We start from the raw sequence: 25,505 nt of genomic DNA, 5'->3' as shown, positions 1-25,505 counted from the left end.
ATTATCTTCTGGCCTCACCGGACTCGGAGAGGCCCTCCGCGACGACATTTCAGGGTCGCCCGCTTCTGGAGCGGAGGAGTCCGGAGGAGGCGTTTCGCTCTCCATCATCTCTGGAAGAAGATCCCCCGAAGATGAGCTCATTTGAGAGGGGCTAAGGCCCGAACTGCAAAAATATATGCGGTGGTTATTTTCTCAGAAGAAAAAGATGGCATATCTGTACTATTAAAAGTATTTCGGGTCACTTACGACTCGTGGGAGAATTGATCCCCCTCCGGACTTTGTGCGGCAACAACGCCTCCCAAGGTAGGACCCTCTGTGGGAGACTTCTTCTCCCGTTTGGAAGCTTCGGCTTCCGAATCCCCGGGCGCAGTCCTTTTCCTCTTCTGGTCGCCTTCCCTCATGGAGACGCTCGCTCCCTCGGCTAGAATGGGCAGCGTTGGGGGCCCGCGTCCGCCTGCATTATCCTCCACAATATCTTCCTTCAAGGGCTCCGGGCAAGGTGCGGTCTGGAGCATCTTTTCCAATACCGAATTTTCCAAACCCTCAGGGAGGGGGGCCGAACACCGAATCAACTTCGCCTTTGTTAGCCAGTCCTGGTCAAAAAGCAAAATCTCAGAAATAACTTCGTAACAAAGTAGAGATAGTATATTCGGCCGGAAGATGCCTTACCTGTTCGGCGGTGCGGTTACTACTCAGGCACACGTCCTCGGTGATTTCCGGACACTCCACATGAGGTCCGAAGAATGACTTGTACATCTCCTCGTGCGTCAGGCTGAGAAAATTTTGAATGGCACGCGGTCCCTCAGGATTGAACTCCCACAGGCAAAGAGGCTGGCGTTTGCAAGGCTGGACTTGACGAACCAGCATAACCTGTATTACCGCAACCAAACTGAAATCTCCATTGAAGAGATCTCGAATGCGGCCTTGCAGTATAGGCACGTCCTTGACTGGACCCCAGCTCAGACCTCTGCTGATCCATGACATCAGCTGTGGTGGAGGGCCCGAGCAGAAAACAGGGGGGCCGCCCACTTGGCACTTCTAGGAGCCGTGATGTAGAACCACTCCTGTTGCCACAATTCAGACACCTCTGGGATGGAACCTTTGGGCCATGGAGCTCCCATCATCTTGCGTATTGAGGCACCTCCACACGCTGCATGTTGCCCCTCGACCATCTTTGGCTTCACTTCAAAGGTCTTGAGCCATAGGCCAAAGTGAGGGGTAACCCGGAGGAAGGCCTCGCACACGACAATAAATGTCGTGATATGAAGAAAGGAGTCCGGAGCTAGATCATGAAAATCTAGCCCGTAGTAAAACATCAAACCCCTGACGAAAGGATCCAGGGCAAGGCCTAGACCTCGGAGGAAGTGGGAAATGAACACAACGTTCTCGTTGGGTTCAGGGGTGGGGACGGCCTGCCCTCGGGGAGGCAGCCGATGCAAAATCTCGGCGGTCAGATATCTGGCCTCCCTCAACTTCTTGATGTCTTCTTTCGTGACGGAGGAAGGCATCGATCGGCCTTGAAGGCTAGATCCGGACATGACTGAAGGTTCGGAGCGCCTGACCTGAACTTCGGGCGTTTGAGCTTGAGGTGGGGGAAGGGTTCGATTGAGCACGGGAGGGAAAAATAAAAGCCTTGTCCCCTTTATAAAGAGGGTGAATATCAAGCGTCCTCTCCGTGTCCGTTTGGACTTGCCTATAATCTAGGAGTCCTAGAAGCGGTTGGGTTACCCATGCCCATATTTATGAGAATCCCGGGATAAGGGGACACGATCTCTGCTTTAACAAGACGTGCCAAGGAAAGCGCCTCGCATGACGCGCTAAGGTGGGATAATAAAATGACTCGGATAAAGGCTTGGCCGTGGTGTGTCACGCTACGGAATGCGTCAGCATATTAGATTGGCGTAAATATTATTCTCTCTATGGCAATATGTGGAAACTTATTTTACAGAGCCGGACACTATCTTTGTGTTCAGAATCTTCTATGAAGTACTTGGAGGGGGAACCCGCCTTGCAATGCCGAAGACAATCTGCGCGTCGGACTCGTCATCATTGAAGCCTGGTTCAGGGGCTACTGAGGGAGTCCTGGATTAGGAGGTGTTCGGATAGCCGGACTATACCTTCAGCCGGACTCCTGGACTATGGAGATACAAGATTGAAGACTCCGTCCCGTGTCCGGAAGGGACTTTCCTTGGCGTGGAAGGCAAGCTTGGCGATACGGATATGAAGATCTCCTACCATTGTAACCGACTTTGTGTAACCCTAACCCTCTCCGGTGTCTATATAAATTGAAGGGTTTTAGTCCGTAGGACAACGTACACATCAACAATCATACCATAGGCTAGCTTCTAGGGTTGAGCCTCTTCGATCTCGTGGTAGATCTACTCTTGTACTACCCATATCATCAATATTAATCAAGCAGGACGTAGGGTTTTACCTCCATCGAGAGGGCCTGAACCTGGGTAAAACTTCGTGTCCCTTGCCTCCTGTTACCATCCGGCCTAAACGCATAGTTCGGGACCCCCTACCTGAGATCTACCGGTTTTGACACCGACAATAATCCTCACTACTTTTTATAGCATATGTATCATCACAATAATTATCATAAGTAGGAGGCATGTTATTATCATTATAAATTTACATATCAAAACTTGGGATACTAAAAATATCATCTTCATCAAACATAGCATCCCTAAGTTTGGGACTTTTCATATTATAAGCATAATCACTCTCATCATTAATAGGATGGATAGCACCAATAGTATAGCAATTATCATATTCTTCCAAGCAAATGCCAAAAAGATTTTCAAGATCATAAGAAGTATCATTATCTTCCACAATTATATTTTCATGAGGCACAATAGTAATAGGAGCAGCATTATTTGAGAGAGATATCTTTTTACCTCTCTTCCTTTTTCTTTTCTTCTTCTTCACCACATCATGTGTGGGTTCAATCCTCATTTTGGAGCTCCTTATTAATGAGATTGGTTGAATAGGAGGCTCCTCCTCGTTACCTGATTCATCATAAGAAATAATAGGAGGATATTGGAAAGTCTCTTCCCTTTCATTAGTATTCTCTTCATCTTCTATTTGTTTTCTTTTCTTTATGTAATTGGCAATATAAGGATTTTCAATGCAATTCACCGCACAATACATATAAATTTCTTCTATGTCAAAATGAAGAACTCTATCAAGGGCAAATTTGGGAATATCCTTAGTTATATGTTTCATTTCTTTGTAGCCCATAAGCAAACTAAGTTCATTATAATGTGCAAGGGAAATCAAGTCATCACAATTTTTGGACACGATTAGATCATGAAACAATTTGCATCGGATAATTAAATGACCACGTTCATTACAAAGCTCACAAGTATGGCCAAGAAAATTTAAATTTTCAGCACAATCATCTAGCTCTTCTTGCAATAATTTAGTTTCGAAGTACTTATGCTTCTTGCAATATCTATCTTCTCTATTTGGTGTGTACTTACAAACCCAATGCACTCCACAAAAATTGACATGTTTATAGGAGACATTTTCATCATAACTAGTGCAATCATCATTAGTGTCATGGATATTCAAAGAATTCGTACTAACAACATTGTAATCATGCTCATCATTCAAATATTTAGTTCCAAACATTCTAATGCATTCTTCTTCTAGCACTTGAGCACAATTTTCCTTTTCATCATACTCACGAAAGATATTAAAAAGATGAAGCGTAAGAGGCAAACTTAATTCCATTCTTTTATAGTTTTCTTTTATAAACTAAACTAGTGATAAAACAAGAAACTAAAAGACTCGATTGCAAGATCTAAAGATATACCTTCAAGCGCTAACCTCCCCGGCAACGGCGCCAGAAAAGAGCTTGATGTCTACTACACAACCTTCTTCTTGTAGACGTTGTTGGGCCTCCAAGTGCAGAGGTTTGTAGGACAGTAGCAAATTTCCCTCAAGTGGATGACCTAAGGTTTATCAATCCGTAGGAAGCGTAGGATGAAGATGGTCTCTCTCAAGCAACCCTGCAACCAAATAACAAAGAGTCTCTTGTGTCCCCAACACACCCAATACAATGGTAAATTGTATAGGTGCACTAGTTCGGCGAAGAGATGGTGAAACAAGTGGTATATGGATAGTAGATAAAGGTATTTGTAATCTGAATTAATAAAATCAGCAAGGCAGCAAGTGATAAAAGTGAGCGTAAATGGTATTGCAATGCTAGGAAACAAGGCCTAGGGTTCATACTTTCACTAGTGCAAGTCCTCTCAACAATAATAACATAATTAGATCATATAACTATCCCTCAACATGCAACAAAGAGTCACTCCAAAGTCACTAATAGCGGAGAACGAACGAAGAGATTATGGTAGGGTACGAAACCACCTCAAAGTTATTCTTTCCAATCAATCCGTTGGGCTATTCCTATAAGTGTCACAAACAGCCCTAGAGTTCGTACTAGAATAACACCTTAAGACACAAATCAACCAAAACCCTAATGTCACCTAGATACTCCAATGTCACCTCAAGTATCCGTGGGCATGATTATACGATATGCATCACACAATCTCAGATCCATCTATTCAACCAACACAAAGGACCTCAAAGAGTGCCCCAAAGTTTCTAACGGAGAATCATGACGAAAACATGTGCCAACCCCTATGCATAGGTTCATGGGCGGAACCCGCAAGTTGATCACCAAAACATACATCAAGTGAATCATGTGGTATCCCATTGTCACCACAGATACGCACGGCAAGACATACATCAAGTGTTCTCAAATCTTTAAAGACTCAATCCGATAAGATAACTCCAAAGGGGAAACTCAATTCATTACAAGAGAGTAGAGGGGGAGGAGAAACATAAGATCCAACTATAATAGCAAAGCTCGCGATACATCAAGATCGTATCACCTCAAGAACACAAGAGAGAGAGATCAAACACATAGCTACTAGTACATACCCTCAGCCCCGAGGGAGAACTACTCCCTCCTCGTCATGGAGAGCACCGGGATGATGAAGATGGCCACCGGAGAAGGATTGCCCCCTCCGGCAGGGTGCCGGAACGGGTCTAGATTGGCTTTCGGTGGCTACGGAGGCTTCTGGCGGCGGAACTCTCGATCTATTCTCTGTTCTGGAAATTTTAGGGTACGTGAGTATATATGGGTGCAGGAAGTACGTCGGTGGAGCTTCGGGGGCCCCACGAGGCAGGGGGCGCACCCTAGGGGGGGCGCCCCCCACCCTCGTGAGCACCTCCCTTGACTCCTGACGTGGGGTCCAACTCCATCTGGTAGCTTTCCTTCCAAAAATAACTTCTCCAGTGTCTTAACACCCTCATGAGCATCTAGCATGTGGGCCACCATTCTTATTTGAGAAAAGTGTCTTAACTATAGCACTAACATCCTAGACAGCAGTGAAAGCTTGATTGGAGCTAAGAACTATTTCCAAAAGAACTACTCCCTCCTCATCATGGAGAGTACCGGGATGATGAAGATGGCCACCGGAGAAGGATTGCCCCCTCCGGCAGGGTGCCGGAACGGGTCTAGATTGGCTTTCGGTGGCTATGGAGGCTTCTGGCGGCGGAACTCTCGATCTATTCTCTGTTCTGGAAGTTTTAGGGTACGTGAGTATATATGGGTGCAGGAAGTACGTCGGTGGAGCTTCGGGGGCCCCACGAGGCAGGGGCGCACCCTAGGGGGGGCGCCCCCATCCTCGTGAGCACCTCCCTTGACTCCTGACGTGGGGTCCAAGTCCATCTGGTAGCTTTCCTTCCGAAAATAACTTCTCCAGTTGATTTCATTCCGTTTCGACTCCGTTTGATATTCCTTTTCTTAGAAACACTGAAATAGGCAAAAAACAGCAATTCTGGGCTGGGCCTCCGGTTAATAGGTTAGTCCCAAAAATAATATAAAAGTGGATAATAAAGCCCAATATTGCCCAAAACAGTAGATAACATAGTATGGAGCAATCAAAAATTATAGATATGTTGGAGACGTATCAAGGAGGCAGAAGCGCTCATCGGAGACGCCCACCAAGGTTGAAGGAACGGTTGCGTTAGGCAAAACGTATCCGGGCACATTACCAGATTCTATCCAACCCAACTCGACTAGAGGAGCCGATGGGAAGAGGATCCGGGCGCACCAGCCCTGGATCTGCCACCATCGTGTGCGGTCCATCACCACGCCATCCGTTGTGCGTCGGAGAACCAACACGCCATGAGGCCCGGCCTGCGCCACATTGTAAGGGCATATTTATCCCTAAGTGGTTTTGGTGATTGATGACAATGCATTTGCAGACTAATCGTGTGCATTGAGCATTTCAGATATCTCATGATTTAGACACAAGATGATTTGTTGCCCCTCGGAATCTAGTGAAGACGGAGTTTTCCCTACATTTTTTCGGTGGATTTGAGTCGTAGGAAAGCCGTACTATTAAGAGGGGGTCCGCTTTGGAAAGGTTTGGGTGAAATCATCACGTACATGTCTGTTCCTTTTGCACCACCTTTCCTTTGCCTCTTTGGAGCAACCACCATTTATCTGTGTCTCTACAAAATGAAGGACTCCTAGTGATTGTGGTGCTGTGGCATGCGGTAGTACTACTCATGGGAGTAGTAGTACCGCAGAGGCCCACGGTAGTACCGGCCGGGGTCGTGGTAGTACCGCAGGCCCTTGCGGTAGTACTGCTCCCCGGGCGCGGTAGTACCGTGGCCTCGGGCCAGGCACGGCAGCACGAGCGGAAGTAGGGGCGGATGTAATTTTTTACATCCACGCCCTACGCGGTAGTACCGCTTCCTGGTTGCGGTAGTATCGTGTTGAATTTTTGCACAGATCGAAACTCAGCGGAAGTAGCGACGGATTTATTTTTATTCCTCCGTGCCTTCCCAGCCCAGACAAACCCTGCCTTGCGCTAGTACCGCAAGGGCGAGCGGTAGTATCGCCCCAACGGTTCTACCGCTCTTTGCTTCAACGCAATAGGGCTGGTCTAGCTCCTGCCGCGCAAGCCGTAGTACCATAGTGCCCCGCGGTAGTACCGCATGTCGCGGGCTGGGTAAGTGGATAACGGTTGGATTCGTCCTATCACTATTTAAGGGGAGTCTTCTTCTCCGAGTTGACCACCTCTTCCCTTCCCAAGCTCCATTAATGCTCAAAGCTCCATTTTCGCCCGATCTCTCTTCCTAGCCAATCAAACTTGTTGATTTTCTAGGGATTGGTTGAGAAGGCCCCGATCTACACTTCTACCAAGAGAAATTTGATTCCACCCACTAATGCCTTGCGGATCTTGTTACTCTTGGGTGTTTGAGCACCCTAGATGGTTGAGGTCACCGTGGAGCCATATTCCATTGTGGTGAAGCTTCATGGTGTCGTTGGGAGCCTCCAATTAAGTTGTGGAGATTTCCCCAACCTTGTTTGTAAAGGTTCAGTCGCCGCCTCCAAGGGCACCGATAGTGGAATCACGGCATCTCGCATTGTGTGAGGGCGTGAGGAGAATACCCTAGTGGCTTCCTGGGAAGCATTGTGCCTCCACATCGCTCCAACGGAGACGTACTTCCTCTCAAAGGGAAGGAACTTCGGTAACACATCCTCGTCTCCACCGGCTCCACTCTTGGTTATCTCGTACCTTTACTTGTGCAAGCTTATATTGTGTTGCTTCCCTTGCTTGCTTGTGTGCTTGTTGTTGTTGCATCATATAGGTTGCTCACCTAGTTGCATATCTAGACAACCTACTTTGATGCAAAGTTTAAATTGGTAAAGAAAAACTAAAAATTGTTAGTTGTCTATTCACCCCATCCCCTTTAGTCAACTATATCGATCCTTTCACACACCCTAGCCGAACACACCGGCCCGCGACGGTCTCCCCGCATGAGAAAACTACGGAGCCCCGTCGTCGACCAAGCTTCGCCCGGCCATGCTCTCTAGCAGCGCCAAGGGAGGAGGAAGGAGAGGAGGGAACAGACGGCAACCGGGGTTGGGCGCCCCGGTACAGCTCGAGGAGTCGCACAGGAGAGATCCCTTTTTTTAGGACCGGGAGATTAGGCGCATTTGGATCCCTATGTAGTGTCTAGATATTTGGAGGCATCATAACGAGTGAGGCGTTTTGGCTCTTGGCCTCCATGAAGGCTGAATTGTTTCAAAAAAAACAAAATTCAAACCTTCTGAAAAAAATGTACAAGTAAATAAGGATGTTATGTGCATGTGTGTAAAATTTCAATATGAAATACCTTGAAATGCGATCTGTACAAAAAAGATAAATTCATGGTCTAGGAGGATGAATAGTATCGTGTGTTAAAAACATCATTTTTTTTTGCATAACCCTCATTTCAACGTATTTCGTTCTGAAAATTTATACACTTGTGCATTATGCCTCCATGTATATCTCTATTTTTTAGATTTTTTTTTGAAATGTAAAAATATGAATTTTGATTTTTTTTCAAAAATTGACCTCCATGGAGCTCAGCCTCCAAAAGGGATTTTTGACGTTATAACCTCAAAAGAAAATAAAAAGAATGGGCTTGTAAGTGGTTGGATGAATCATGGCACGACCTATCAAACTTTGGAATGCCACATGGCGTGTTAACTGATGCCATGTAAGTTATATGTTACAATAACGAAAATTTTAAGTTACCTATTCTAATATGATGGCACCTTCTTGCATGCGGACGAGAGGCGATCATGTTGTTGTCGTCTCACGTCATGTTTGCAAACTACTCTCACATTTTTTTGTGAGATTGCAAACTACTTTTTTACATGTAAAGTTTCTACAAACTAAGAGACTCGTGGAGTTCTAACTATATCATGCACCAACACCCTTATCAACTATGCTTTAGACGATTTAGATGCATGCGTTAGTGTTACAACTTTTTTTCTCTTTATGCGACTTTGAGAAATTAACCTCAACTAAGTTATATATGCAAATGACTAAAAATACACTGGTGGACATATAGGTATTTGTGAAAATGTTATTGTTTGTGGGTGCTAATGTTTTAGTCCTATCTGACTTTGTTGTGCTTGACATGCCCGAGGACTAATTTATCTATTATTCTTTGGAAAAATTTTATAAACACTGCATGGATTGTTATTGATTGCAACTAAGGCAGTGTGACTTTAAATATGAAAGGAAATCAGCATATTGTTTATTTCCAAAAAAAACGCCGAAGAGAATAAATATTGCCATCCACTTAAAAGGGGATGGCTATTGAGAAATGAGAATTCTTAGTGTCTTCTCGTAAAAATAAATATCAATCAATTATAGTTGAGTCTATATTCCTATCCAAATTGAGGGAGTATTTAACAAAAAACTACCACATTTCACGAAACCATGTCTATAAATTATCACTTTACAAATTTGTGTCGAAAACTACCACTTTTTAACTAATCTTTGACTAAAAACTATCATGTCGGGAAAGTGCCCGATTCGCGTCTTCTAAATGCCTTTCTGACAGGATGGACCCACCTATCAACATTAATCTTCCTCCTACTCCTTCTCCTCCTCCTTCTCTCTTTGGCATTTCCTCGAACACACCGTGTGCACTCCACGCTCTTCGCCATGGCGACGCCCGGGCGAAGCACCTCTCCGACGCTGGTCGGGACTGGAGACGGAGGCGCAACCACGCCGGCTGGAGCTGCCTCGGTCGTGCTGGCGTGCTGCGGCCTTGCGTGCGTGCGCAGCAGCCGCTGCCACCGCGTGCTGGACGTCGTCGCCATGAGCGTGCGTGCGCAGCAGCCGCCGCCACCGCGTGCTGGACGTCGTCGCCGTGAGCGTGCGTGCAGCCGCCGCCGCTTGCTGGCCGGCTGGAGCCGCCTCGGCCGTGCTGGCGTGCCGCGGCCTTGCGTGCGCAGCAGCCCCGCCGCCGCGTGCTGGCCGCCGTCGCCGCGAGCGTGCGTGCAGCGCCGCCTCTTGCTGGCTTGCGTGCGTGCTGGCTGGCCACCGCTCACCACGAGCGGCCATGGCTGGCCACAGCAACGGCTTGGCCGCTGCCATGGCCAGGGGCCGGCCACAGCCACGACGCGCTACAGGAGTGGATTGCTTTTTTAGAAAAAAAAAACTAGAGACCTTGCTTTTTTAGCCCGCTTACGTGTGGGTCCAACTAGTCAGAAACACGTTTAAAAGAGTCAAATCGGGCTTTTTTCAGACTTGATAGTTTTTAGTCAAGAATTAGTGAGAAAATGATAGTTTTCGGCACAAATTTGTAAAGTGGTAGTTTGTAAGCACGGTTCCACGAATTGTGATAGTTTTTTGTTAAATACTCAAGTTGAGGTAACTCGATCCCTCAAAAAAAAAGTTGAGACAACTCGAATAATATTTGATATGGAATGATTTTGCATTTCATGAATGATTCATTAATAGGCTTTATCACTCTTATTAGTAAATTATTTCCATGATTACAAAGTCGTCTATATTAAATACTCCCTTTTGTATGGCTTTTATTATAAATTTTCTAAAACATTTTTAATTGCTCAAAATGAATGATTTTTTCCTTCATAAAACCATTTTACTCAGTATTTTAAAAATCATAAAAATTCTCATTTTTTATATAAAAAGCCATATATTTTTTATCGAAAATGAGGAGCATCTAGCATGTGGGCCACCATTCTTATTTGAGAAAAGTGTCTTAACTATAGCACTAACATCCTAGACAGCAGTGAAAGCTTGATTGGAGCTAAGAACTATTTCCAAAAGGATCCCTTTCACTTTTGTATGGAAACATCTTTCTTTGTCCAGTCCAGTCTGATTTAAAATGAGTGGCCCATGGCCAGGCCGCGCGCCCTAGCTCTAGGCCACTTTTCCAAGAGCATGTGGGGCCCACCTGGTACCTCTCGTGTGGTGCTTGGGCTGGGAGGTCTTCTTCCTCTCCAAAAACACTCTCCATATTTTTCAAACTTTTTCCTGAGCTTTCATGCTGCCATTTTCGATTCTTTTGCTCCTTGCATCATTTTTTGTTTCTTTGATGAAATTGTTCCTTGGTATGTGACTCTTCTACTCATCCAAATAGAATTTGTGTAGTGCTCTATATCATGCTATCTTTGCTACTGTTGTTGCTTCTAAAAATGAGCTTGCATGATGATTTAGATTATTTTGGAGTAGTTTTGATGCTTGATATAGTTACTACGTATAAGCTTAGAGGCGTTGTCTCCCACGTTTTTGTGAAAACAATCTTACCTTTTATTTGCATGTTAAATAATTTGAGAATATGAGTTAATGGATGTCCAATGTTGGAAAGGTTGTTGATGCCTCTTCCTCAAGGTTAACAAGGTCTTCCTGTAATGTAAGTGCCTCGGCAAGACCGCGGTATGCCCAAGATAACAATGCATTCAATTATGGTATCAAACAATAAAGTGTCAACCGCAAAAAAAAACCCTACAAAGTGAATGCAAGTCCAATTATGTAGCCGGACTATTTCTTCTCGACTGAGTTGGGCATTCGAGACAACTTCTACGAGCTCATTACCAACTCAGGTTTGCGCGAATTTGCATCAACGGGACTCCTACAGTCCTACTTATGTCAACTTGACTGAAGAACTCGTTCCTACTTTTAAATTATATACATTTTGACATACGGGCAAGAACAATTCTCGCAAAAAACAAAAAGAAAAAAACACAGCAAGAACAAGCTTGGTACATGTTCTGGATTGCTGACCGACCAAGATCTGAATGCCGATTTCTAACCAAACTGCGGTGGACAACGGGGAATTACATCAAAAGTGCATAGCAATAGACTCCAACCAAAGTGCAATGCCCAGGGACACAAAATTTGGTCCAACTGGTATGACGTTCTGTCTGGTCTCTCTTTTATATACACATATACAGCTTAACGGCTAAGCTAAAAGTCAGACGTATATGCAACAGATCAGCTAATTCTGAGTTTCCGAGGAACAACTTCAACTCCCACTTCTGAACGCCCGTAGCCACCTTTGTAGCCTCTTCAAGCTCCAGCACTCTGATCCTCTGCCGATCGAGGATGACTGGTTACGTTGTCAGAGCGTTGGGCAGCGAGGAGTGAGAGCCGAGCACCTTGCCACCGACGTCCGGGAAGCTCTCATGCCCAGGCAGCGGCACCACCCTCCCGTCCTTCTCGACCTTGATGGGGTACTTCATGAGGTGCCCCTTCATGTCCACCATCTGCGGCGACACATAGCATGCCCAGTTATCCTCCGCCATCTGGTTCACCAAATGGACGCACTCCATGGACTGCGGCTGACGGAAGCACTCCTTCACCGTGCCCAGATGCTCCGCCCACAGCGACATCCGGTAGCCATACACCTGCAGACAGAAAGAAATGGTTGGAAGGCAACAGCTCTAGCCACTTCTGCAGAGGTGAGTAAAGAGAGGAGGGCGTGCCTGTCCTCGCGGAGGACCTTGGGTTCCTGCCCAGCTGTGGTGTGGCTGATAGGCGCCCATGGCGATCTCGGTGTCCCGCAAACCGTCCAAGGACCTCTGGTTTATATTGGCTGAGCCGATGAGAACAAACTCGTCATCGATGATCATCCCTTTCGAGTGGACGTAGATCATGAACCTCCTGAACTTCTGAGCCAGACGCTGGAGGAGAAAAGGAAAACAACTTTTTTATGCGACGCGCATATTGCATATATTTAGCAAATTACAGGAGAAGAGAATGAAATAGAGTTACCATCGGGGAATTCTCATTAGAATGGCTTGTCGGTGCAGGAACCTCGGCTGTGACTTCACGCTTACCAAGGCAGTAGAAGTTCAGGTAATCCTGTGGATGGGCATTGTCCAACCCTTCCTTTCGGAGAGCGTCTGCGATAATCTTGTACATCATGGACATGGTTTGCCCCTTGAAGAGATAAAACGACTAACATCAGCTCACATCTCTAGCTCAATGAATGCCCTTGTCACAAGAGTTAGGTTCATGACAAAACTGTAATCTGATCATGAGGCACAAACCTGCCAATAGAGGATCTCCTGCATAGGAGCAGTTGTCGGATTACCTTCAGGCCACATTGGTATGATAATATAAGCTGCAAATGGCTCCCTTGCTGCGATCTTTCTTGCAATCTTTATGGCCACTTCAATTGGTATTAGGTTCTCTGCACCTGTTCCCACATGAGTATTCAAAGATAAGCTGGATGCCTCGATTGGCCTTATCCTTGACAGGAATCTATACATCAGATAGCACATAAAGGCCCTGTTTGGTTCAGCTTTTATCAAAGGATTCCGCTGCCGCGCAGCAGAATCTGAACCAAAGAGCGAACCCAACAGAATCCGATTCCAGAAATCCACTGCCAAAATCTGAACCAAAAAGTGCTAGTTTTCGTAAAAAGAAACCAATGATGTACTTCTCTTTCTTGTCATAAAAAGCTGTGAAAAGTCCAACTATTCCTCGGTCAAGGTTCATAAATGCTAAAATAAGCTTATTAATTTGTTGCTATAAAATATAGTGGGCATGGAAATTAAATAATGCTTCTAGTATTCAAAAGTGTGAAGCATGGAATACGACAAACTCATGCAATAATGCAGAAGGGATGGTGTGGCGCAAGTATCTAACTTGCGAAATGGAAGGGCAAAGCACAAAGCAAAAACGGAGCAGAAGAGATTACCATAACTGAGAAACAACTTCATTACCTGCACCTCTATGTGAAGACCAGTAGTACGAAGATCCAATAAAATACTGGTTTTCAATATAGATAAAGTGTTGTGCAGATCTGATGGCTTTTACATATGCATTGTGTATGCTCTTGTCTATCTGCAGATTCTTTGCACAGACAAGATTCTGCACAACAAAAGATAATGAGCATCTCACTGCTATGAGAAAGCTTGAAGTTCTGATAAAGTTAAAACTCCATCTTTTTAAATCAACTTAAATAATCATGTTGCATTTTTGCATAGCTATTTCAACTGGTGAAATGAACACTACCTGTGACTCAGCTTCTTGAACATCTTTAGGGAATCCCTTTACTGATCCTGAATCAATGGATCGGAAAATCTAGCCAAAATAAACAAGGTGGTGACATTTATCTAATAGACGAAAAAAGAGGAGAAATTGCACCAAGGTGATGCATCTATGATTTGTATGTACGCATAAAATATAATACCTGTACATGCCAGTTTTCTGGGTCATTTTCTTCACAAACATGTGCATTTATCTCATCTGCAGAGGGCGAAACAATCCATGACATCCGGTTTATTTTCACCAAAGTATCATGATGCCAACTTACAGCTCTTCTGACACTGACTTTCCATTTTGCGGATTTTTTCCATCTCTGTTCAAAGTTTGTAAGTATGTCATATGCAGCTGGACCCTCAATCTTGCAATGTAAATCATGCCATGGCTGTCTCGGTCCATCAGACTTATTCACCTGAAGTTGCAGAAAGAAGAATGTTCTAAATTTTAGCATGTCGGAAAGTTGTTTTCTCAGCTATAGCTGTTAAAAATTTAGAAGAATCAGTAATATAGTTAGGGAACAAAGATACAGTTAACTGTTAGAGAATTACAGGGAAAGTGGGATTATGGAAATCATCCTTGAAGACAGTAGTAAGATCCTTGAAAAGCCTGTGTTCAGGTGTATCATATCTGCCGTCACACAAGTCGAGACCGCCAAGAAAAGCTGTTATTTTTCGATTGTTTCCAGTGGCTTGAGTGTCTACAATTACACATTTCTGATGGTGCGTAAACAAAGTTCCTACAACCTGGAGAAGGGATTTTGCTTCAGAAACACTCGAATACATAAACATTGCTGAAATAAGTAGTAATAGTGAATTATGGGCATCTGTTTGTTGGGCAAAAATTCATTATGCTTGTCATGCATGACAACATGCATATTCTTGGTATGTACGTTGTTTAACTTATCAAAAGGATAGCATGCAAGATGTTAGGGCTTGAAAAGTGAAAAGTGAAAAGTGAAAACATATACGGAGAAAATAAATATGGGAAATATATGCAAGATGTTAAGCTTAGTGCATGCAGGATAACTACCACCATCAGGTTAGCAGGATGGCACAATGTAAGGGAATGGAGTAGAACACAGGTTATGGGTGATGAATGAGAGAGGAGGGTTAGATAAAATATTCTTGTTGACTAACCGGATAGATAGAGAGATTGATACTGATACACGCTGGTTCCTCTTATATAAAGAGAAATCACTTGACCCTTCAATAATTTACTTTTTATTTACTCGAGTACTGTCTAATATGGCCACAGCCACACGCATGACAGCAAATAAAAATGACTGGTTGATATGCAGAATATGCAGAAGTATAGGTACACTCTATGTATGTGACAAAAAAGGAAGGGACACACAACATCCACACCTGCTGCTTGAAAATGCTCATTTTGTTGCTAGCATAACGAGGAGCTAACACACAGTGGACACCTGAATGCCTGAAAAACTTTCGAGCTTCCTCATCATGTGTATGCATGAGTCCATCCTGCATGCAGCCTACATCATTTCTATCAGACTATTCTTTTGTGAACAAAACAGGCAAACAAGCTCACGTCTTCAGGAAAACATCAATAAAAAATTGAACATAGGGGTTTGGTTCTCTGGAATATGATATTTATCTAGTTATAAATCATATTTAAGTAAGATACAATGAAACATGAAACTTGCAGGTTTCTTGAGCCCTTGGGTATTTTTATTGACAACAACAATATATAGATTCAAGTGATGAGACTGACACCAGAAACATTGAACAAGAAGGGAGATAGATCCATCACAAAACTGTCTACCCCTTTAATTTATTCACATCATTCACCCAAAATTTCAGAATTCTCAAAGCAGTAATGAGATATTAGACAAGAGCATTATTCAATTCATGCTTGTTATTTATGTCTACGTTTTGGAGGAAAAACTACACGGTAGCATCATAACTAATAATGTCATGACAAACAGTTCAAAATAGTAATAATTTTGATGTACAGCCATGTCAGTGAAGGATTAAATGAAGAGGTTCAAGGGTGAGCCAATGGGCGATGTGGAATAACGCCTACCGTTTTCAAAAGAAATTTGTCGTGTGATGTTTTGTCATCCCAAAGCAACACGATAACACGAACTCCCTCTTGAACCTTGCTTTTCAAAATCTCTCCAATGGTCCGTGGGACTCCATCAGGCAAAGGTTTTGTCGATTCCCTTAGAAGATTGATAGGGTGATATAATGACCAGCCAATAAGGTAAATAAGGTGATGAGCCTCAGCAATTGCATGGCAAATCTCTTCCCAGCATTTATTTTGTTCATATGTCCTCCCACCTTCAATTTCAATGTTAGGACGAAAATCATCAGGAACATGGGCATCTTGATATAGACTGACCCTACCACCCTTGCGAAGAGGAAAATAAGCATTTGGCACACCAATATTCTCAGTACCACCGGCACCAACTCCGTCCTTGTACAGCGGATTCTGATCAAATGGCTTATACTGGATAGACAAATTGAGTTCAGAAGATATCTTTGGGTTACTGTAGTGACCAGAGATTGGAAACCAGCCACTGACAGTATCCCCTTCTGTGATCTGTTCAACTGGTACTGAAGCAACACCTATGAGCTCAGCCCCAAAGATGTCATCGTCCTTTACATGAAACTCGAGTCTGCTAACTGAATGGGCAACCTGAACATAGAAGTGTTCATCCCATTTAGGATTCTCCGAGTTGTTAATGACTCGAGTTTGTGCCACCGTTGCACCTGAGAGGCAAACTGAAACATATGGATCACTAGTAATGATCTTCCTCACGTCTGGTTTTGGATTAGAATTCCCGCAGTTGGACCTGCAAGCACCATAGCCAGTGAAGCATTTCCGGATCCTTTCGGTCATGAGATCCATATTAGGAAGACATCTTGCTTCCACTATCTGTATGTCCAAGTCTCCATGTAGGAGCATACTAGTCCCGGTTTCAGCAGAGTGTTTCCCCATTGTATGAGGGATGAGATTAAACAGACCACAATAAGGTGCATAAGCTAAGCTTTCATTTATCCTGGAGAACCATCCTTTGCAATTCAAATCACATTAATGGATTATCCAAATGGTACCTGGAGAGTGAAATGTAGTTTTGATAAAAGCACTTAACTTCATACGAAAGCATTAAAAACGATCACATGAGATTCTATAAATATTTCTGAATCCCTTGTTTGGGCAACGGTATTCCATTTCATCTAGTAATATTCTAGATCTAGCCCGGGCCTTGCATTGAATGTGGCCAGAGGACAATGGGATTGCTCCAATTACAAAATTTACATGGCATAAAAGGCGTGGTTGCGCATGACAAGAATCAGGAGTAAGATGGAGCGATTCATTTAAAGAAGGAATCGATTTTTTTACACGCCTGTGATAAATCATTGCAGTTCACATGCCCCTGAACAAGAAGAACAAGGAGAAGAGACAGAGACATTACCGCACCGGAGAGGCAGAAGACGCGCCCGAGAGCGAGAGAGAGGCGCGCGCGTGTGGTCCGCGCGCGGGAAGAGAAGAGGATGAGACGGCCATGCCGGAGGCTGAAGTTGCTAATTAATGTGTCGTCGGCCATTTTGCGTGGGAGAGAGGATCAGACGAGACCAGGTCCAACCCCTCGTCAAGTTAGGGACGCCCTATTTAGGACACGGGGAAAATTAAGAAACCAAGGTTACTTTTTTCGGATGTCGATCGCGCGGTCGCGGACTGCGAGCCAGGCGTCCATGATTGCCCGCATCCATCGGGGCCAATGCGCGGCGACAACTCTCTACTGTTTGGCGGCGGCGGAGGTGGACGCAGCGAGTGAGGGAAATGGGGGAATAGGTAGAGGGAGACCACAGGGTTTTTCTTGCAGGTGCTGCAGATGGTGCTGGAGATGGCCGGAAGCGGCAGATCGTGGCGGCGGCGTGGTAAGTAGAGAGGTGGGAGGAGATGGAGAGGCCAAGTATTTTGCTGGCATAAGGGCATCTCCAACCGTCATAAGGCGTCATAATGGGAGTAACATAGTGCACTTCGAGAAACTTTTGCTTATATGGCATGTAGTTAATGAGAAGTGGTAACATAATATGTTACTGTAACATAGCGTTTTCTAAGACAAAATGAGTCTACAAGCTAATTAATGAGGTCCTCTATGACACTACTAATATGTTACTTTGCACTATGAAGGTAGTAAGTTAGACTAGTGTCATATGCATGACACTAGTATAAGTTACTCCCCACTATGACCAGTCTAAGATCATCGTTGGTTAAATTGCCACCTAGATTGTTTTGATAACATGGCACATAATAGGGCACATAATAATATAAAAAAAGAGAATGAAATCGTATGAACCTGAACCAACGCTTCAGGCACAAGCTCTGAGGCAAGTCTGTTCATTTCTTCAACATTTAGTGGGTCCGTCTGGTTGTTTAACATACGCTTAACATACGCCCCATTGAAGAGTCTGTATGATGTGTTGTTGGCTGCTGACGTGGACATTTATACCAACGATTGAACATACAAACGGTTGCAAATGCTCTAAATGGGCTCGACGGCTTCGTAAGGATTTTTTATATTAAAAAAATGGTGTCCTTTGTGGCTTCGATTCATTAAAAAGGTAGGAGTAGAAGAGAGCTCATAAGAAAGGACATTTCGATCGACCTAATTATCCACAAGACTTGGACAGATCATCGAGGAGAGGGTGCCATCAGGGTTGCCCACAATGTCATTATCATCATCTCTTCTTGAACAAGCGACTCCGGCTTCACCACGAACGACCAATCCAGACTCCTTCGAACAAACGACACACGGGAACCTTATGAGCTTGACGGCTCATTACTATGCCGAATATCCGGCCAAACACGTCGAGGACCAGAGAGCTCTGACTTCAGCCACGAGCCTAATAGGAGAAAGAGAAGCACTCCTTGCACCAATTCATCGCATGACATCGTTGCCGCCACATCGCCCGTTAATGCTACAGCTCCAACTTCAAACTTATGACATATTGAATGGTTGATGACGAAGGACATGTCGCGACCTTGCTTTGCTTGTCACCGCCATCAATTACCACACAAGTAACAATAACACCGAATGCGAGACAACCGTCACGACATCCCCACCGACACCACAGTCCAGCATCCCGCGAACTGTGATGTTGTGTGCATCCAAACCCGAGAGGCACGAAAGGGATTGATGACCTTCAAGACGACGCCCACAAGGCGGAAGTGACGTGGAAACAACGTCGTCATCCCAACCATGCGAAGTCTTAGGCTTTTGCCCGAAGCTCATGATTCAAGGGTGGATGGCAAGTAGGAGCTCCACAACGGCCCCTCTAAGGGGGGAAGCGAAGCCCACGAGCGTCATGCTCCTTTCCTCCGCAACACATGTGTTCATGTACTCCTAATTTTTATCTTACAATATGACCTGCTCCTCCACATGTGGAAAACAACCGAGTGAAACTTGTATCCAACTTCCAAGATTCTAGCTCTTGAGGTGGAGAATTTTCAAAGAATGGCAAGCAAACAACTTCCATCCCTGCAGGAAGATCAAGGGTGTAGAACCAAGCCTTCTACCATGCCTTGATCACCTTAGGCATGAGGAAGTCAAAGTAGACTGAATCTGGGCGAGGCCGAATGATAGCATGAAATATCGAGAAGAGGGGTCTAGAGGGGGGGTGATTAGACCCTTAACAAGTAAAAGTAGCAGTTTTTAAGTTTCTTCGAGTTAAGGTTGAGTTTAGCACATGTTAAAGGGAATACAATACATTTTACACAAGTATAGCAAAAGTATAGGCAACGGAAAGAGTAAAGCATGCAAGTGCAAGAACGTAAAAGAGATGGGAATATGAATGAGCAAAAGCAATGGAGACACAAAGACTTTTGTTGTGGTTCCAATCGATGGTGCTATCGTATGTCCACGTTGATGGAGACTTCAACCCACGGAGGGTAACGGTTGCGCGAGTCCACGAAGGGCTCCACCCACGAAGGGTCTGAAGAAGCAACCTTGTCTATTCCACCATGGCTTACGTCCACGAAGGACTAGCCTCATTCGGGTAGATCTTCACGAAGTAGGCGGTCTCCTTGCCCTTACAAACTCCTTGGTTTAACTCCACATGATCTTGGAGGCTCCCAAGTAACACCTAACCAATCTAGGAGACACCACTCTCCAAAAGGTAATGGATGTTGTGTTGGTGATAAACTCCTTGCTCTCGTGCTTCAAATGATAGTCTCCTCAACACTCAATCTCTCTGTCACAGATTTGGCTTTGGTAGGAGAAGGATTGGAGTGGAAAGCAACTTGAAGAGGCTAGAAATCAAGGTTCAAATGGTAGGAATGGAATCTCTTGATCTCAACACATGAGCAAGTGGTTCTCTCCTAGAAAATGAATGGTGGAAGTTGTGGTTCGTTCTGATGGCTTTACTGAGTAAGAGGGGGTGAAGGGGTATAAATAGCCTCCACACAAAGTCCAACCGTTACACACTTTTGACCAAACTCGATGGCACCGACTGGAATTCTCGGTGAGACCGACCTGTGCAAAAGATATGAACGTTGGGGGTCTCAGTGGGACCGACTAGATCATCTCGGTGAGACCAAAGTGCAATGGCAAAGGCTGAACCATGTTTTGGTAATTCCGATGGGTTTCACTCGGTGATTTCGAGATGAAGTGACTTCATCACAGAAACTTGGTCAGGCCATCTTGATGAGACCGAGAACCATTTTGGTCAGACCGAAAAGCTAGGGTTTTGGCTGTGGCGGTAGTAGGATCATCTCGGTGGGTCCGGAAGGGATATACCGGTGGGACCGAAATGATGAATTAGGGTTTTAGACATATGTGTTTTGGGAAAGTGGTTGAGGGTTTTTGGAGCAATATCATTGAGCACTAGAGCAACAACCTCATCAACCATACATCATCCCCTTTTAATAGTATTGACTTTCCTAAGGGACTCAATGTGATCTTGGATCACTAAACCAAAAATGTAGAGTCTTGGATATTCTTCACATTTTGAAGGGGTTCCACATTTTCTTGTCCTTGCCACGCCACTATTGGAATTATCTGAAATATTCTAGATAGAACAATTAGTCCAATAATATGTATATTGACATTGATTACCAAAACACCCAAGGGAGACAATTGTGCTTTCAATCTCCCCCTTTTTGGTAAGATGACAACATACATCGAAGCTTTTAAGTAAGAATGTATATGAATAGTTTATTCAAGCTTTGAAGGAACATGTAACATGCATAAGCTCCCCCTACAAATGTGCAAGCATGTTTATGTTGGAAGTTAAGACATGTGAATGCACAATATTATAGAATGAGTAATGATTTACATGTGTCTTGGCTATATGCATCAGGGAAATAGTGATAGCGGGAAGATTTTGTTCAGTAGGCGATTTGAACGAGGTTACCTTGACAACCAACCCAGAATTACGCAGGAAGGTGCTTTTTGCACTGTTAGTGGAGAGATACTGACGCACTGAGCAAGAAGTGACATTGTGCCTGTGGTAGCCTCGTCACCTTCAGGTGGTTGTGGCTGTTCAATCATTTTTTCCATAGCTTCCTGAAAGTTTGAACTTGTAGATTAGTGTACTAGATAAGTTACTAATGAGACAAAAACAAACAAAGTAGGTTACACGTTTATACATAACTTATTTTGGTGAACTACTGTAATACATTAGCATGTATTGTAGTGCCAACTACATAATAAAATTACTCCCTCCATCCCATAATATAAGAATGTTTTTGTCAAAAAAAGTTCTTATATTATGGGACAGAGGGAGTACATTCGTAACATATGTCCAAGTAGCATGCCTACTGTATTGTCTATTTACTCACATTCGTTGACATCTAAGGATAAATAGACATGGTTTAAAGTAGGATGAACATAGTATGAAATCATTCATATCATGGGCAAACAGATATAAAACAAATAGGCTATTTTATCATTGTGTGCGCACGTGAACATAACAACTAGAATACAAATCAAGACCAAAAGAATATCCTTCATCTCTTTTAAACCATGTAAGGTGAAATGATACGTTAAGACAACTATGTATAAAAGTGAACAGAGTATCAACGTATCGAACATTGATGTTTGCAGCGGTCTTTATGAATCACAACGTATTGAACGGGCTATCAACATAGTAGGCTTATCTACATGAAAAGAATGACGTCATACTCAATGAACAATCATCGGTTCATGAAATGCCCGCTTTTGACCACCCTGGCCCACCAAAGGTTCCTCTGCTGTGTGCTGCCTGCGTTGGGTCACTAACATGCAGGCCATGTAACCAAAGAGCCCACACGTCAGTGGAAGAACGGTGTGGTGTCCTATGTCAGAGTCGAGGGCGCCACTCGCTGCACGCCCGACTGAACACGCCTCCTTGCCGCATTCAAACGCCTCCATGAAACCCGCCCGTGTGGAAGCCGAGAAACCCACTCTGGACACACGTCCGTTCATGACCGGGCCGACATTAAACACAACGCCGGCCGAGCTCCTTCCGTCCGCCATCTATTTAATCTCCTATTTAAACGAGGCCAAATGCCGGCCAAGAATCGCACACTTCTGCCGCTCCCCTATCTCCTCCTTCACCATTTTGTCCACTCTTACAATGGCTTACGAAGAGTAGTTATTCCACACAAGCCATTTGTCTAGGTTTGTATCTCTCACAAACACCCACGTAGGTGGGGGACGTGCACAAAGAGAAGAGGTGCACGCACGACGCATGTACTCCCGTCTCTTTCCCAACCACACCCGCGCGGGTACATGGTGGAGCTCATTTCTGTACGAAAAGGCAGCCCATGTGGTAATTTGACTGTGTACTGGTTGTCCACTTGGTGGAGGGAGGATCGTCTACCACGGCTGAACAAACAAATTGCGATGCGTTATGTTTAAAAAGAGGCAAACCATGTGGTGCCTACCTTAGAGGCAAGGCTCTATACTCTGGAGTACTTTTGATGTGTCTCGTCAACTCGCAGAACGAGGAGAAGCTTGCTTAGTACGCCGTCTCCCCCGCCCACGGGCACGGTGGCTCGCAGGATGAGGTGAAGCTTGCTTACTAGTAGTAGTATTGTACGCCTTACGCCCGCTCCCTCGCCCACGCGCGCGGTGGCTCGTAGGACGAGTAGAAAATTTTACTACTCCCTCTCTTTACTCCTCGTCCCTACTACCTTGGTTAGAGAGATTATCATATTGTTTGGAATATATATGTTCTTCAGTACTCCCTCCATTTACTTATACAAGGACACTATAAAAAAAATACATTTTGCATCTATACAAGGCCACAAATAGTAATCGAGACAAAAGTTACTACTCCCTCCTTTCCAGTTTATGGCTCAATTTTAAAATCTCTCCAACCAAGGTAGACGGTGAGTGGTCGAATTAATTTCGTACTCCTAGTTTGCACAAGTAATTAGTACGCTCGTTTTCTCAAGAAGTTATGTTTACCGAGGCATTAATTAGAACGAATGCATGAATGACCACTAAATTTCCATGAACTTCTACATGCATTGGTGAATTTTCTCTTGACACTGCTTGCATCAGGTGATCTAACGCACCTCAAAATCCAACATGTGATGGTACTACTACTAGTGGTAGAATTGAGACTTATAAAACGGAAAAACGAATGTTTTTTAGATGAGCCCTATAAACCCTAGTGGGTACGTACTCCGTAAAATCAGATTTTCCCAAAACTAAGTCGCTCAACCTTTATTTGCTTGTTTCCCTTCCTACCTCCTTGCCTCGAACAGACTATGCCAAACTCCCCTGCCTGCCGCGCGGGAAAATACCCGCCCTCGCCTTTTTTTAGTCCGGGTTTGTATCGATGGATCGCGCGAAGCAGCAAAAACCCAAGCCGTGTCTTGTACTCCTCCGTCGACGCTCGCTTTCATGAACTTCCTATCACTGACATGTGGGACATATAGCAACCGGGTTGACGTGTCAAGCACCAAATAACAGTGCAGAACAGCAGGGGGGACGCACCCCAGTCGTACCGCCCCAGTAGTAGTAGTAATGAGCAATGAGACGTCAAATCACAATGCTGCACCTTCCCAGACGGATGAAGCAACCATTATTTCACACTTCGGTTCGCCATCATCTCATACCATGTAGTATTGCTTCTGCCTCAAGAGGGACACACGCATTGCCTTGGTACATCATGACACGTGTGTAACATCCCAAATTTTCAAGTTGGAATGTTATACATTAGATCATCATTGCATATCATATTTTATTGCTTTTGGCCTGATCCAGAAATTCAACGCAACTCAAGGACCCGCGGAGAGAGTTGGGGATTTCGTTATTTTCATATTTGGGTTTTTCTTAAATTTTGAAAATAGGATCATTTGATTTTATTTATTCTATCTTCAATTATTTCAATTATAAAAAAATAAGAGAGAGGGAATAAAATGACTTTCCCAAAATAAAGAAATATTGAGGATTTAATAAAAAAATCAAATAAGATTTTATTTTGGAGTTTTTCGCTGTTTTATTTGAATTTAGGAAAAATGTGCGTTTTTCAAAATTGCATTTAGGCCCCAAATAAATATTCACTGTGTTCGGCTTGATTTTAGAAGTCAGGGAAAATTTATTTCGGGATTTTTGGAGTCCGTTTAGTATTTCTTATCTTTCTTTTTCTGCACGTTATTTTATTTAAAAAAAAACAAAAAAACGAACCGACCTAACCGGGCCGTGTCCGACTAGGACACTTGGCCCGGCCGGCCTTTAAAAGCCGCGAGGGCCCGAGCCAGCCACAACCGCCCCAGCTCGAAACCCTAGCCGCCGCCTCGCCTCGATCCGCGCGATCTGCCGCTGCCCGCTGCGCGATCCGCCGCCGCCGCCGCCTCTCGCCGGAGCCGTGCTGCTGCCGCCGTCGTCTCACTGGGGCCGCCTGAGGTAGCCGTTGTTGCCTCGGTTTTCGCGAAGAAAACCGATCATTTTTTTGAAAACCTAGAACCGTTTTTTAGATCCGGTTCGGTTTATTTTTCGTCGGTTTAGTTATTTAGTGAACAGCCGCTTTTTCGTTCGTTTATACGAACAGTATTCGTCGTTTAGCCGCAGACAGCGAACGTTTGTTCGTTAGCCTGTTTGTCGTTTTTCTTTTTCTCGGGTTTTTCCGCGCTTCTTTCTGATCGCGATTTCTGATCCGATTTTCGTTTTAGTTTAACTTTTCGCTCGTTTATCGGAATCAGGTGATTCAAGCGCGTGGAGTTTCGTCTCAAAACCCTCTTTCCGTTTAACCAACTCAAACAAGTTTTTGCATCTGTAAAATTTGACTTAGATCCAGATTAGTAAATGAAGCTTGTTTCTTTCGCCGTTTGACTTTCGTTGCTTCGTTTGATTTGATTCTTTTGCAAACCGGAGTTCTTAAATTGAACTTTTTGGTTATATTTCTTATTTGAGTTTTACCTGTGCATTAGATGAGTGCTTATTGTGTGCTTGTTTGTTTGCGATAGAGTACTCGGAGTGCGCCGCTTGCTACTTTGAATCTCTAGGTTTCGCGGATCATCAGCAAGGCAAGTAACACTTTGATCATACCTCTTACTACCCAGTTTTATTTGCATTAGATCAATCCTCAAACATTGCATGATTAGGATATAATTAAATTGTGGGTTCTGGGAAAGTAGATGAGGTAGTACCTA

The 25,505-nt window shown here is 44.2% G+C and overlaps 1 protein-coding gene across 1 annotated transcript; it reads right to left on the bottom strand.

Annotated features, from left to right (window-relative positions):
- Positions 1-11,620: 11,620 nt before the first annotated feature.
- On the bottom strand, positions 11,621-17,828 carry LOC125509238 (phospholipase D delta). The gene is made up of 11 exons (XM_048674161.2): positions 17,332-17,828; positions 15,936-16,969; positions 15,257-15,373; positions 14,441-14,635; positions 14,041-14,304; positions 13,863-13,931; positions 13,571-13,718; positions 12,893-13,041; positions 12,615-12,782; positions 12,326-12,523; positions 11,621-12,247 (listed from the first exon to the last, which is right to left on the bottom strand). Exons 2-11 carry the CDS (start codon positions 16,851-16,853, stop codon positions 11,954-11,956), a joined length of 2,520 nt encoding a protein of 839 aa, XP_048530118.2. The 5' UTR covers positions 16,854-16,969; positions 17,332-17,828; the 3' UTR covers positions 11,621-11,953.
- Between the last annotated feature and the right edge of the window lie 7,677 nt (positions 17,829-25,505).

Source organism: Triticum urartu, chromosome 5A, assembly GCF_056163025.1.
Source record: "Triticum urartu cultivar PI428250 chromosome 5A, HENAU_Tu73, whole genome shotgun sequence".
NCBI lineage: Eukaryota > Viridiplantae > Streptophyta > Magnoliopsida > Poales > Poaceae > Triticum > Triticum urartu.
Note: the sequence above shows the minus strand (reverse complement) of the source record. Positions and strands in the feature narration are given on the sequence as shown.

Coding starts and splice junctions, on each gene's coding strand:
- LOC125509238 (XM_048674161.2), bottom strand. CDS start 16,853: ATGGGGAAACACTCTGCTGAAACCGGGACTAGTATGCTCCTACATGGA. Junction 15,374..15,935: donor ACAAATTTCTTTTGAAAACG/GTAGGCGTTATT, acceptor GGCTGCATGCAG/GATGGACTCATGCATACACA. Junction 14,305..14,440: donor TCCATAATCCCACTTTCCCT/GTAATTCTCTAA, acceptor CTGCAACTTCAG/GTGAATAAGTCTGATGGACC.